The 15,428-nt window shown below is 36.4% G+C and overlaps 1 protein-coding gene across 1 annotated transcript in view; it reads right to left on the bottom strand.

Moving 5' to 3' along the window:
* ARHGAP42 (Rho GTPase activating protein 42) overlaps positions 1 to 15,428 on the bottom strand; it is a 139,919-nt gene that overhangs the window by 29,367 nt on the left and 95,124 nt on the right. Inside the window, exons 6-8 of the mRNA XM_062514451.1 lie at positions 11,258 to 11,368; positions 4,790 to 4,894; positions 1,244 to 1,373 (exon numbers count right to left, since the gene is read on the bottom strand). Coding sequence (XP_062370435.1) covers positions 1,244 to 1,373; positions 4,790 to 4,894; positions 11,258 to 11,368 — 346 coding nt within the window. The remainder of the gene's footprint in view (positions 1 to 1,243; positions 1,374 to 4,789; positions 4,895 to 11,257; positions 11,369 to 15,428) is intronic.

The raw sequence follows: 15,428 nt of genomic DNA, 5'->3' as shown, positions 1-15,428 counted from the left end.
AGTAAAAATGTGGAAAAAAAACCTCTAGCAGTTTTGCTACCGATAACGAAGGTTTTGCTTTCTTTATGTACCTACAAAGGTGGTGGTTATATGAGAGACTGAATCAGTCATGTAAGTTAAATGTCTGTCAATCCAGAAACATAGCTGTGGAAATTTATACGGTCTGTCGTATTGACTTTGAGATAGCTCTCCTATTGCCTGTGTTCTGGAAGGAAGTAAACTCATGAAATGAAAATTCAAATGGTTATATAACCCCAGAAGTTAGCTGCTCTGCTCCTATATACGTTATTTTCACTTAGCATCACAAAATCTGTAATTATTCAGAATCAATTTTTCCTCTGATGGCAATTCATTATCTCATTTAGCATATTATAAGATAGATGAGCACTCTCAAAGCAGTTTTAGATGAGTTAAGGAGTCACCTTTTTTCATTAGAAAATTGTAGCCAGACACCTGTGTTGCAACTTAAAGCTTCTTACTCTCGGCCATTCATCTGAAAGAAAACAGTTTATGGCCTAGTGCCATTTTTTAAAAAAAAACCCTATATTTACCACCATGCATATCACTAATAAATATATACAGAATTTACTCTCAGGAATAGCAAACACTGAATCCAGTTGCTCACAATTAGACAAAAACCTACAGGGTAAGGGTTGTAGGCAAGAAAACTTGCGCAAGGAATTATACAACTAGTACCTTTCCCACTACACAGTGATTATAGACCCTGTTACTCCAGAATAAAAATTTCTTTTCAGTAAGAAGATGTCAAGCTGGCCTCTCACTATTTAATGAAGCACAGCATGTGCCTGGTGCTTCACTCCTTTTCTCCCTCCCCCATTAGCACAGCTCAGTGTAATTTCCACTTAACACAGATTTCTTTTATGATTATTAATCAATTAAAAAATAGACTTTGTTCTTAAAACTTGCAGTGCTACTGAGGATAAAACTGGCTGTGGCTAACTATGGTAAGATGGTACTTAGATGACCTTTTCCTACATCTCTGATTTCCATTAAGCACATGTTCATTTAAGATGGCTGGGTCAGTGGCAGTCTCTGGTACAAGGTGCTCCTGAAGGCTGAACTAAAGGTCCTCCTCAGATAGGGAAAATACAGAACACAGAAGGGAGCCAAAGCAGAGTGCTGGGAGTTTGGAGCAAGGTGCAGGGCATCAAGCCAGAGCAGAGCTTGCCACAAGACAACCATGGGGGCAAACAACAGCACGGACCTTCCTTGGCATACTTACGTTTCTCCTGTACATAGAGATAGCCTTCCATTGTCCATTGACTTGGTGGTCTGTAATCTTGGTTGGCTGATTTCATTCTTTGCATGAGTCTCTCCACTTCCTGCCTAGTGCTTTCAAAGTTATTCCGAGTCTAATACCCAGAAAAGGAAACAAACAATACTCCAGGTTATCTCATGCAAGTACTAAAATAATAATGAACAACTAATTACAAATAATGCCAAGAAGACTGTGTTGGAGACCAGCAAAAGCATTTGCCTGAGACATAAAGGGGGGGGGGGGGGGAAAGGAAAAAAACCCACAATAAAAAATAATACTCTTTACTGATAGAAGCCCAAGAATAACATAGTAATGAAGAATTCAACTTAGGCATGAAAACATATGGAAAATATAGCTGAGAATAGCACCATTCCTTTTTCTGCAGGTCACTAACCTCAGACAGGGAGTAATTTCATATCTTTTAGGTATCTTACACAGTGTTTTGAAGACAGATATAAGCTTTCTCTCTGTACACTCTGGGATTCTCAGACATATGCCTGGCTAAACTAGTAGCTACTGACAACTTAGCCCTAAACCTGAAGTAGTTACACCCCCTGAAATACTTCAAGTACAGTGCAGAAAACACTAGTTTGGGTTAAAGCCAGGCTAATAAGTCAAGGCAGCTGCAGTTTCTACACATACATAAGAGACAAATTTTCTGTGTATCCATATCTGCAGCGATACCACAGGTGCTGCTGCTCAGAATAGTCAGGTTACTGGCACTGTTATGAACAAGTTTTGACTTGGCAAACACCACAGTTCAGTATATATATAAAAAAAATGGGAGGTAAGAAACACCTCACAAGTGCCAGAACTATGCCAAAAGCATTGAAGAAGTGTGTCTGTCCTAAATATCAGTGTGTGTAACCAGGCATGTAAAAAAGCAAACAGTTATGGTACTAAGGTGGATTTTCAGTATTTTCTTCTATCAATATGTATATGAATGGCTACTTTTTCTCAGTGAATTCAGTGAGGCTAGGGTTTCCCTCCATACACCTAGCATGGGATAGCAGAAGAGAATTATTTTGAGATGCCAGAGCTTTGACTGATTAAATATCAGATATTGAACAGTCTGTTCCTGTAGGTCAAAGAAAAGAATAAAGATTTTTGCAATGTTCCTACAGAGTCATCTATGGACTTAAATCCTCACTAGTCAGAAAGATGCTCTCAGGATTTTATACACCAGTGAGTATTTCCCCTTTCTTATGGGCCATTTGTGTAGCTAGTTGCACAAGAGCATAAGAGTATACATGCTTAATCTTGTCTTGAAAACAAACACTATTATTAGAGAGGGAAGTAAAATTCAAATCTGAACTTTTCAGATTACATATTTCAGAAGACGTATCAGTTCAGACCAAATTTAAGAGAGGTCATTTTGAGACCTTCAAGAAGGACATGACATTGAAGGAATGTCACCACTTTACAAGCTTGTCTCCATCTATTAAGTTTTTAATTGCTACTTATAAGCAGCCAGGTCTTTGAATGAAATCACAGAAACCAAAGCCAAATGGACACAACAAGTATGCCACAGGTCAGCTGAGATAGTTAAGGTGACAACAGGTCATGTTAGAACATGGTGACCTGTTAAGAGCTGTTGGTCTGCTACTACACTTCTACAGCTGTTACTGCTCCTGCTCTAATTTGTAGGACATTCTAAAGAACAGAAACAGCAGTTCAGGTCAACTATTCTTCACAATGCATTGGAGAGGAGTACTTTTGACAGCTACAGACAGGTTGAATGCACTTCTCCTTGTCATTTTTTTTTTACCTATATAAATGATTTCACTTCAATCTGATTTTGGGTGATTCTCTGAATGACAAGTACACAGAGAACCCAGCTGTCTGTGTGAAGCTGTGGATGTAGATCTGGAGCCAGAATTTATACTGCTGTGAAACACGAGTGAGTGACATCCTGATTTCCACTATGTATTCATATATGTTTTCTGATATATAATTAAAAACATAATAATACATTAATCCTTCTGCCTACCTTCACATCTCCCTCTACCTTGTATTCCATTTACGACTTCAAGTTGTACTGATATAATATTTAGAAAACATTAAATTTAACTATTTCTTAATTAACACTGAAATTGAAAAAATGCTGTAATAATTTTGCTTCTGTAGAGACACGCATAAAAGGAACATGATTAGCTGCAATGCCAGTTTTGGTCTCTGCTGTGAGCTCATGCTCCTCTCAGAACTTGCAATATTAAAATAAGTAAATCTCTGGACTGAAGCAGATTTTTCACTCTCTCAGTGAAACTGCTGTGCAACAACACTGACCCCTTGTGTCTTTAGCTGAAAGTGTCTTAGTAGCAAACAATGTAGAAAACACAAAATTTGAAAGGACAAGCGACTGAGATGCTCTACTGACACACACCATTTGCATTTTGATCCAAAAGGCTAATTATGTAGTAGGTTTAGCTTTTATTTCCTCAGCAGCATTTAAAATGGGATCTGTATATATGAACAAGAGATGTAAAAGGAAATACGGAGTTAGAAAAATTTGTTAGATGTGTCTTTTCTTGAAAGAATGAAATAACACTTTTGTAAAAATTTTGTTCTGGACTTTGATGTTACTTGCCAGGAAGAATGTGGGGCTTGTCCAATAGGGACATGTAAGCTCATTTTCTGCCTTAAAAGCAGAATGTGTAAGGTTTGCTTAAAAGCAAAGTGTGCACAGATATTTTGTACCTACTTGTTTGTATATCCTTGGAAGTGTTAATACCTGAATTACACAGTGAAACAAGTATACACTTGTATACAGCAGTTATGATGAGTGGAAAAGTTTCTTGATTAAATGTATTTTAGTTATCTCTGATAGCTATGATTTTTTTGGGGCAGTTTGTGCCCAAAATGGGATCTTGTATGGCTCTGACTACCAAATCCAGACCAATCTACAGCAAAACGCCCATCTTGCTCAGCTGACTGTAACTCTCTACACAAAAAAAAAAAAGAGTTTCTCTCTTCTGGTGAAAACTTAATGCTTATGAGAGCTTCTCACCATGGAGGAAGGTCCCACCTATTCTTTAACAGTATAGAGAACAGCCAGAGAATGGCTTCCCAAGCATGCCCTTCCCAGTGGGAAGTCAGCACACAGCAGGACAAACTGTATCATTCTGTACCAGCTGGAGCATTTTTGATACCTCCACTTAGTCCAGAAGACAGGCCTCATTCTCATGAAAGCTTTTGTACAAGTTTAAATCTATCTGGACCACTGAGGTTTCTAATAAAAACTTGGCTGCCATCCTGTCTTTCTTGTTCTTGCTCCTTAAGTTTTGATCTGGAAATCACAAATCTACTATCCAAAGTTATTTATTGCCAGGAACCTTAATTACATGAAACTTATAAAAATAATTTTACCTATTTGTATACAAATTTGATTTCAGCTTACTAAACCATTGCAAGATTTAGAATTTCAATGAAGTGCTATAAGTCTACTTTAATATCCTGATTTGAAACTAGCAAATTAAAAAGTTAAATTATGTAAATACAAATCATCCTTACATTCTGCAAATTAAACTGCAGTTGCTGCTTGTATGGTGCAAACTCCTGAGCCAGTTCATATCCTTCATGGTAAAATGTAAATAATCCTTGAAGAAAGGCCAAGAGCTGAAAAGGTAAAATTGAGAAGCATTATGCATTTTTAACTGCTGGAACACTCCATGTATTTACACTTGAAAGAAAAGTTTTGCTGAGAAGGAATCCATGGTGAGACCTTAAGACAGAGAAGTGCTACACAGGCTTTTGTGTCATGAAGCTGTAATTTCCATAATTTAGCTCATTGTCCTGAAATACGCCAGTATGTCAGCTGGAGTCTTTGCTGGTGTGCATTTTCCAAGTTTAAAATTTCAGAGTTCAAGTATTTTTTCTTCAAAATATTTTTTCACTTTCTTCATAGTAATTGCTTGGGCTATGACCTATTTTCCACAAATGAGACTCTAGAAAGTATGCTTTGGAAAGGTTAGCACAACACAAGAAACCCAGACTATTTCTTTCTGCTCTGAACAAAATGCAAACTTTATCTGGTATGTCTGTGATTGACTCCAACAGAACCACTGTAGTCTGCATACATCCAGTTGAAAAGTAATTTTAAAGTTTGCTTTAAAACAATGTTCAAGTAGTAAAAGGTTTTAAGTAAAAAAAAATTTAAAATATTTTTAAGCAAAAATCTTTAGTAAAAAGATTTTAGCTCTTGAATTAATGCATTCCTGACATCTCTTAAAAGCCTTCTAAACTTATTCTGCTTTAAATTTTAAAAGCGTTTTGACATTTCTGTAAGTCACCTTACCTGCTGTTAAATAATAAGCATTTAGTTTCTTATCATGGACTGCTTTCTTTGTATATATAATTTAGCTAATAAAAAAAAAAGTGAAGAAAACAGAAAAAAAGAAGGGGGGGAAATTAATTTGGATTTACAAGAACTGAAATTCTAGCAATAAAAATGATTTGCCTCAGTATATTACACCATTATCATCTGGGCTAAGTAACTGGTTGTCCAGGCTGTCTTCTGACTCAGTAAAAAACCACAGGTATTCCAGAGCATATTTTTTTCCATTTTTCAGACCTCTCTCAGGATGGGATGAATGATCCAATGGAAACATTTATCTCTCTTCATTGACTACTGAAGTAGTCTAGACTCAGGCAACAAAAATGCCATCATTCATATTTAATGTGCTTGCTTTGTGTTACCAGTATCATCGATTACTGTAAGTGGAATAGCGTAAAGATGTAGTGTTTACTGTGCTTATATCTTCTTTACATTTACTCTCAGCCCTACTTGAAGAATTGCAGCTAAATTGTTCTGCCTCCGCTCTCCCATTACTCTCTAGACTACAGAGACGCCGTTTGCCTGTCTGCTCTTTTGCTGCAATAGTAAGTTAAAGCAGTTGGGGGTGAGCAGACCATCAGTGTGGCCACAAACACATGTTATGGCTGGGAGAAGGGCTCTGCCCTTGCTTTATACTGGTATTGCAGGATCAGATGAAAACCTGGCCCAGGCAGAGATGGTGCAAGCCTACAGCTGCCCACTAAGCTAGTCATGGAGCCTGAACAACTGAGAAGATCCATGGGCATAAAAGCAAGTTTTTGTGGGGGCCTCTACGGTGGACGTGAGTTCCTGAACCAAATTCCACCATCAAACAATGAAGGCAATGCAGTCTCAAGTGGAGGGCTCCACATCTTGTACAAATCAATCTCAGCTTAACATGATTCATCTGTCCAGGTGAAATCAATACCTTGCCTAAGAACCAGACCCTAGAATTATTATTATTATTATTCAACTGATTATTCAGTTTTTCTGAGGAAGGTCCAAATACAACAGTTTATTTTAAAAACCTCCAATATTGCAAACAGATAGAAAGAGTTCAATAATTTTCTGTAATTCTAGACTATAGCTCTAATTCTTTAATTCTGGAAATAACTACTTAAAGGAAAAGAAAGAAAATTAATCATCCCTTTTATGAATAAAGTACAAAATACACAAACTATAACTAAAACTCTGCTTTGGCTCCAGTTATGTGAAGCCCATTATCACACTCTAGATTCAGTTACTCATCAGTGTCCCGAACTACAGCTCCTTCAGATGCTGCAGCACAACTACTGCGCTTACTTTGATTTGGTCCAGTCAAGTGAATGTGTGGATTAACATAATCTGCAAGGAGGAGCCTGCTGCTAAACCTACCCCTTTCAGATGAAGAGACAGTGCAGGAGTAACACTAAGCAAAACTGCAGCCAGATCACCATTCTAACACACACCAAAATTACAATAAAGAACTAGCGGGACAAAGTTTCAGTACGTCAGCTTATGCCTGACTTTTAAAGATCAGTTTAAAGAGTATTTCGGGAGAATAAACTATATAAATTTCATTTCACTTTAAATCATACAAAACGCTTTTACAGAGAATACTGAAAAATACCAAGGAAATATTTAACACAAGATGGCAGCAAAGCTAAATTTATCAGAAAGCAAAAAATACAACAGCAGCAAAAAAAAAAAAAAAAACTCAAAAAGCCCCAAACAAACTTGAGAAAAATCTGAATTAGTTTCAGTTAAAGTACTTCTCGGGTATTCTGGCAGTTGTGCATTGCAGAGGATCTGGCCTTGAGGCTTTCCTGGTTAAACATCCTCTGAGCACCCAGAAAAACAGGAATAAAAAAAAGGGATTATGCAAGTCCTAGATCAGCATATTTAAGATCTATGCTGACACTGAGGATGCTATTCACTTCAATGTCCATGTCACTAGCAGTGGAAAAAACAGGAATCGGAAGATGCCCTGTGCCCAATGGGCCTGTGCTACTAAGGCTTCTCCAGAATCACTTCCATTAGAACAGGTACAGCCATAGCATTGTATGGAAGAGATTTAAAAGCCAAGGTCTTTCACCCTAGGCTTATGCTTATAGTGGGGTTTTCTTTTTGCTGGCATTAGAAGCAGCACTGCTGCTAAAGGCAGGTTTAAAATTTTAACGAAATTATTATTCAATAGAACAACAAAGAATTAAAAACAAGAATAGAAAATCAGCCCCTTTTCCTTTCAAAGAAAATTTTCAGAATGTATTTTGAGGTGGTATTCACACATAAAGAGGTAGTTTATTTCATCAAAAATCACAAACAATGCCTGATTCTTTCATATCAACAATTTTTCATTTTAATAAGTGTCTTATAGTTACCTCATTCTGAGTATCTAATCAGTCACATCAGTAAAGACTGAGGTCTGATCTCCATAATACAGAGCTACTCAGCACACCAAATGTATGAGGATTTCAACACAGAACCCGAAATAAAATCCAACTACTTTTTGAGACTTTATTTATTTTTATGTAGAGCTGCTGACCTCAAGACTGCCTGGTCGTTTCATTCTCACAGGAAGAAGACTGTACTTAGGTTTCGGATAGGAGAGGAATTTAACCTTTGGCCTGCAGCACATCAGCCAGAAGTCCCTGTCTCCTTGTTTTCATTTTATTTGTAAGAAGATAGCACTTATTCTTCAGATTAAAGTGAACGTAATTAATGTAGAAAATACATGAAAGGGAAATTCAAATTTAACATCCAATGTGAAGTCTCGTGGAAATGCATGCAATTACAGGCAGTGTTTTTCCATTGGCTGTTCTTTTATTCTTCTCTTTAAATAAACATTTTACCAACCATCCCTCACATTTCAGATAGTTCACTGCTTATGAATTTGTACCTTGATTTCTATAGCACAAAGAAGTCCTGGCATCACCAAAGGACAGAGCAGAACTTTAGTAAAGTGTTTGCATTGTTTTAGCAAGCGTAACACCCTCAGAAAGCACTGTTGGCTTCAACTAGCTTCTTCAGGAGCACAAGAGAAAAGCTAGTAAGACAGATTACTGTCACTTATTTTGCTTCATTGTTTATCCAGCTGTAAATTTGAACACTAATTTGTCCTTCAGAAAAAGTTTAAATTCATGATCTGAATGAAAACCTGAGGTTCTTTTTCTTGGAAAAAAATCAACATCTGGGAGGACTGCAAATAGGAATATGTCAGTTACTCACACTACTACACATCAGCAACCACTTTGATCAAGATGCAGAGAACAAAGAGAAACCCAGGCCAGGTCCTGAGAAGCAGCTGCAAAAGTCTACTCTAAATATTATCATCTTCTATTCACTGTATGAGTCATTAGCATCTGTACCTTAAAATCATTCCTGAGTCTCCTCCATGAGAGAGCACACTCAGCTGTTACTGACTTCCACTGTCCTAGCTGTAACCCACATGGTAATTTTTGCTAAGTTACTTCTCCCACTCTGGTCCTCAGATTGTCTTTATCCTTTGACATAGAAAAACTGAAGGCCTTGAAAGGATGTTCAACAGATCATCTGCTTTTCAAGGTCTATTCCCATGTCACAAACTTATCCTTCTTCTGCATGGGCATCACAGTTTCCTCCTTCACTGCACTCACAGATTTATTTTGTTAAACTTTCTTTCAGTGAGTCTGTTAGCAAGATGTTAGCAAGAGAATTATTCGAAGACGTGACACCGTGCTGATAAATCAGAGGCACAGGCAGCACATACACTAGAATGACCCACAACCATCAGAGCCCTAGAGGAGGAATGTCCATATAGACACACCACCAGGCATCTTCTACCATATGCACATTCATAGTGCACACAGAGGAAAATAAAAATATGACAACTCTTTGACACCAGATTTTAAAGTCTTAGGCTTTGCCCTTATCTAGACTGTTCATCTAGGAACGCATGCTCATACTTTCAACATCACTTACATAAACATGAACTTTAGAAAGTCTATTTTGAGGTTTTTGGGGGTTTTTTTGTTTGGTTGGTTTGTTTTTGTTTTTTTTAAATCTCATGCTATTGCTGATTTGTATTTTCTTTTTAACATAAAGCATATTTTTTCTTATGCGCTTTAGCAAATGCTCTTATTTCAGCATGTTGTATGCAACAGACTATAGACAAAAACTAGGAGTTTTGAAGATACAAAATTTTACAACTGATTATATATTTTAAGCTCCGTCTATATCCAGACTGATAATAAATAAATTCACACCCAAAGTCAGAAGATATTACATGCATGGCCTATAACTACCCAGTCACCAGAGTATTTCCTGCACCTTCCCCTGGAACATCAAGTATGTCATACTGGTCTGGAATGCCTACTGATCTGAGACAGTATGGAAATGGATACACTTAAAAGTAAATTTGACCTATTTTAACTATGCATAGTTGCACTGTATTGTCCAATATACAAGGTCTTTTCAATACAGAAAGTTTCTATTACATTAAAGGAGCATAAAGCTCCTAGGGTCAGAGCTAGGTCAAGATTGCTAGATTTTTCCAGGATGTGAGAGTTTTGCAGAAGGAGACAGAGAGACACACTCTGGATTAATCTGTGACAGGTAGAAAAATGTTCTTATTTAAGAATCTGAGCAAAGTTTTAGCCTCCAAGATTTGGCAGCTGTATGCCATAAAGATAGGATTTCTGTAAGTACTGCTTGCTGAATCCAGGTTCATTAGTTTGCATCAATGTCAAACATTCACAATACAATACAGTGTCATCTCATGGAAAGAAGGCAACTGAGAAGCTCTTCTCTAACACGGGGTGTTAGGAATGTAATTCAACCCATTTCACAGTCAAGAGTGCTGCTTCAGTAGTTACAAGGAAGCTGGGAGATGGTGTGGAGAGAAAGTTACACTCGTCGTGTTCCTCTTTGACAACCAGTGCTCTGCTGTGCTCAGTGTGTTTAATGGGAAGGGACACATGCAACTGGAAGCTCTCTGTCAAGGGCTATAGGTACTAACTGCATCAGGCAACTGTATGACATGAACAGTAGTAACACGGCTACTAGGCCACAGAAATACACTGCATCACACTGAAGGTGCTTTTGGTACTGACTGACACAGAACAGAGTTAGGGGTGGGGGATGGAAACGCAGTCCAGAAGGAAATCCCAGACTTAAACATGGGCACTGAAACACAACTTTATCTTACTCTTTAGTGGCATATCAACATATGCTCTCCTTTATGTGCAAAGTAAACTAAAGGCAAATGACTACACCAACAAAATATAGAAATTTACCTATCCTACAGAAAAATTGATTTTTCATTTTACTTCATGTGGAACTCAGAACAATGCCTGTGTATACAGTCTACCCAAAATACTTAAATTTAAAAACTGGCTCAAAATTTAAGCCATTAATTAATGGTATTAGGAAACATCGATTATGTGTTGCACAGACACAACATTATATGATGTCCCATTAAAATGTTACACACACTTCAAGTCATCAGACACTTCACTTCACAGTAGATATTAACTCTTACATAATCCTTCAATAAACATGGAAAGTACCCAAGCCAAGATATTAATGTCTGTCTATATACAAAGAACCTGCATTCAAAACTTAAAAAGGGAGCAAAAAATTTGATATTTTAAATTAAATTTTCAGCTTTAAATGCATGCAATCTAAAGAAAATAAAACATAAAACTTACAGGTTCTACAAATTCAAATTTCTTTTTCTCTTGTACTTCTTGGATTTTAAAAACATATTCTAATGATGCTTCATAAAAGTTCTGATGTTCTCTGTCAATCTGTGTATCTGCCTAAAAGTCAAAATTAAATACAGACATTAGTTTAGCCTTGTTATTGCTTTAAAAACAGGTTATGTCACTAACAAACAGATCTTCTGTAAGATTACTTTTAAAGTCTCATGGAGTTCAGTTTTCTTTCTGAAAATTAGAATACCTACTTAAAAAACCTAAATGTAAGTTTAAGAAGCTAACATTACACATTTCAGCCTATACCTTTTATTTGCTCTTTTCTGGTTTCTTCTTTTTTTTTTGCTCTTTAACATTCTAGATTTTAGGAGAGCCTGGAGGGAAAGAAAGGTGGCAGCAGGTACTTGGTATATGTAAGTTTAGAAAAGGAAATAGAAATGAGCAGCATAGGAATCAAGGATGGACAAAAAGGTAATTATTTTTGTTGAAATATTTGATTACCACGTGCGCTGAAATTGTATCTATTTCTCAGGTTCAAATACCTTCCCAAAAAACGTATTTTCTTTCTTAAATATGCTGTCTTTAGCAATGACATCTTGCTACTTATTATTTTACAGTATGAGTCATATGTTCTTTGAATGTAAACATAAATTTAAGTCCCTAACCTCATAAATCAAATATATTTCAAGTTTTAATTTTCAAGCGACAGAACTACAAGGCAATACTTGTCAGAAATGCCTGACTAATACCACCCAACGTGGAGATCCACTATCAGAACAGTGTCTTCTGCCTAAATAGCTAAAGAATTAACTCTTATCAGCTGATAAAGAGTAATAGGCTTTTATCCTCAATTTATACAAGCCACAGGAGAGGGATCTAACAGACAAGCAGTGTAGCACGTAGATAATGTTTAAAGAAGACATGCAGATTCCATTTTAATTCATCCTTCTTCGTAACAAATAATTTTCTCAGGAAAATCCCTTTTGGGCTGTATTAGTTAGATTTTGCTCTTTGGTCAAAATATTACCACAGATTAACAACGTGAATAAGATCACTCCACCTATTTTTGATTCATGTTAGTTAAAATATAGAAGGATACTTCTGTATATTCTCTAGTTTAATTCTGGCATTAAAAATAACAAATGCTGGGAAATTGGGAAAGCCTGATGTTATCTTCCCTTGACAACGAACTATAAACCACCAAACACATAATAAAAGAGATTTAGTACTTTTAACAGTACAAAAGCAAAAAAATCAGTGTTTTTCCTTCAGGCAGGATTTGGCCATCAATAGCAACATATATAATTAAGATTGCTTCTCTGCTCAAGGACAAGCTACTATTGTGATTTGGCTGTACAGGCTCTTAACAATATTGATTCACCTCCCTAGCCCCATGTTCTAATGTTACTTCAACACATAGGCCTCAAGGATATGCTTCAAATCATTCAGTACCAGCATTTCCTTCCCATGTCTATTAAAAAAAAATTTAAAAAAACAGTAAATGAATAATATGAAACGGAAATCAAGCACTGAAAATTCTAATAATGAACTGCTCTACCTCAAAATTAACTCTGCCATTTGCCATTCATATAGTGTGTTTGACTACTGTTTTCCCTGATACTGTTTTAGTTCACAAAAATAGTCTATCACAAAGACAGTGATACATAGCTGAACAGAAGCAGTTGCCACCACTTTGGGATGTGATCCAGTAATGCCTTGCTCACACAAATGCCATCAATAAGCATTTGAAACTGACCTCAGCTCTCTCATTTAATTGTACATAAATAATGAAACATAGTTTTAGAAATTGTCTCTTTTAGGCTTTGCCTCAGAAGAAGTTTAAGCACCTAATTAAATCCATCCCTACTCTGAACAGCATTTAAGTGGGTTGCTGTTGCAATGATACAACAACCAAGAGCCATCTCAGATATGGCTTACGGCCATAATCACCACCAGTGAACAGGGACTAACTCAGAAAGATTTGTAAGAATCACTTTGAATGTGATCTTAAAGTTTCAAAAGCTGAATGTATTTCCATGTTTTTCTGTGACTTCAAACTGCATGTAAAAAATCAAGAGATCTGATGGATATGATTTTGAGTCTCTACCTATATGATATATAGTTATAGTGAGTAATATTTTCATTGATGTAGGCTATCACCTCAATATACGTACCAGAACTTCACATAAGCGTAGAGACTGATTCTGGAACAGCTTTCAGAGAAATGAAATCAGAAGTTTATTTGATTTTTCACAGGCTCTTGTGGGCAGTGAAAAGATGCTACTATAAAGTTTCTTTTTGATTCTAAAGGAAAAAAGTCACCTGTGTAAACTGCACCAGAAGTCTTGCAGACTCTTAAAATATCCAACATATTTCAGTTAGGTGAATATATGCAAACTACTCTCTAGAGAATATGTTTCAACCATCAAACTTCAGATGCCTAATTAAGGTGGTCTCAATTGCACTCAAATGAGATATGTAAAAGAACCCAACAGAGTACAAGATCTTTGCTCACCCCAGTACTCTTTAACCCACATAATGTGATGAGGTATCAAGAAACCTAATCACTTCAAGGAAACAGTATTTTTCCCATGTAGCAGTCAAAAAATGCTATTTCCACTTCCCTGAATGCATAATGTTGGCTTGAAGCATGGACTTCCCATCTCCTGCCCTGTGCACCAAAGCCCCAGCTGACAGCACTGCTTGGTTCTTTGCTCATTGCTCTGCTGTGGGCTGCTCCAACAAAAGCCATCCTGAACATACAGGCTATAAATGGGGCTCACCCAAACCACTCAGGATGCAAGTCAACAGCTATCTTGGATTTCAGTCAGGAATGCAGCTTGGCCTCCTTTTACTTACAATACAGACACAGGCCAAAACTCTCCCAGGTTAACAATTTTGGTACTGATTTGCTATTGTACATTCTACTTATGGCGGGTCTGTGTTGCTGATTCAGCACACCTACAGCTGTAGAAAACTGGGGAAGACAGAAATGCCAAGTTATGCCCTTTTATCCTTTACAAGGGAGGCATCTAGAAATCAGAAAACCTCAGCCTCAGTTAACAAGATTTTAAATCCAGATATGTCACTTAAGGACACACTGGAAAAAATTATTCTGGTTCTCCATTAGTTTATAGACGTGAGCCAAATCCATTGTTATTCTACCACAGTTTATTAGATTCACAGTTGTTACTTTGAGCTTCAGTTGCCGCTTTTAGACTGTAATTATTCTCATGCCTCAAGAGTAAAATATTCTATTTATTTTATTTTGCTTGTATTCTAGAACAAATTGATGTTTAAGCTCGCTTTTCCACAATTTTGTAAGAATTTCTTCTTTTATTAAGCTGGGGCTTAGCCTCTAACCAGAGCTGCATATTCATCAATACATAAGATATTTGGGAAAAGTGAAAGCTCTGACATACAAGTGGAACAATTAACCAATCCTACATAACTAATTTCTTATCCAGACTGATTATTATATAGACAGTAACAGAAATTCAAGCTAATAGAAATGATTAGAAATTCTTAATTTCTAAGCCTTATTTTATTTGAATTATAATATTCAAATATTTATTTGAATGTTTATTATTGGTAAACATGAAAAAAGAATCGTACAATGTGATTGAGTAATGCTCACACCTTTGGAGAAAATTCTAACTGCAAACTAACCCCCATAATTTAAGAGCCACCATGACAACAGTCATCCCATCAAAATGATCTTTAACTACTTTTGGCACAATTCCCAAAGTGTCATTGATATCATATTGCTGGGTTTACTGTAATTTGTTTCAAAGACAAGTCATATTAATTTCTACCAACATACTGAAAAGCCCTGGAATCCTCCTGTTAAACTAGAAGTCTGAATGTTTGTTTTTTTGTGTGTTTTTTCTTTTTTAAAACAGAAAAGAATTAGCCATACAGACTCTTCAAAGCTGAAGTTATAGATACAATTTCAAGGCAATTTCAGGTGCCACAATCTAAGAATAAGATGAAAAAGAGGAAAAAAGAATAAAAAAGGAGCATCATTAAAGTGATCTCAGTTCAGTCTTCTGGATTGGAATTTATGTGAAACAGAAGTGCAATTACATCAGTTAATATATCAAATAACAAACCTAAAAGCAATTAATTAATTCTCCATCTAATATTCCACATATAAAACTCAAAC

The sequence above is a fragment of the Cinclus cinclus genome, chromosome 2, assembly GCF_963662255.1.
Source record: "Cinclus cinclus chromosome 2, bCinCin1.1, whole genome shotgun sequence".
Taxonomy (NCBI): Eukaryota; Metazoa; Chordata; class Aves; order Passeriformes; family Cinclidae; genus Cinclus; species Cinclus cinclus.
The sequence above is the reverse complement of the archived record's forward strand: the minus strand, read 5'-3'. Positions and strand labels throughout refer to the sequence as shown.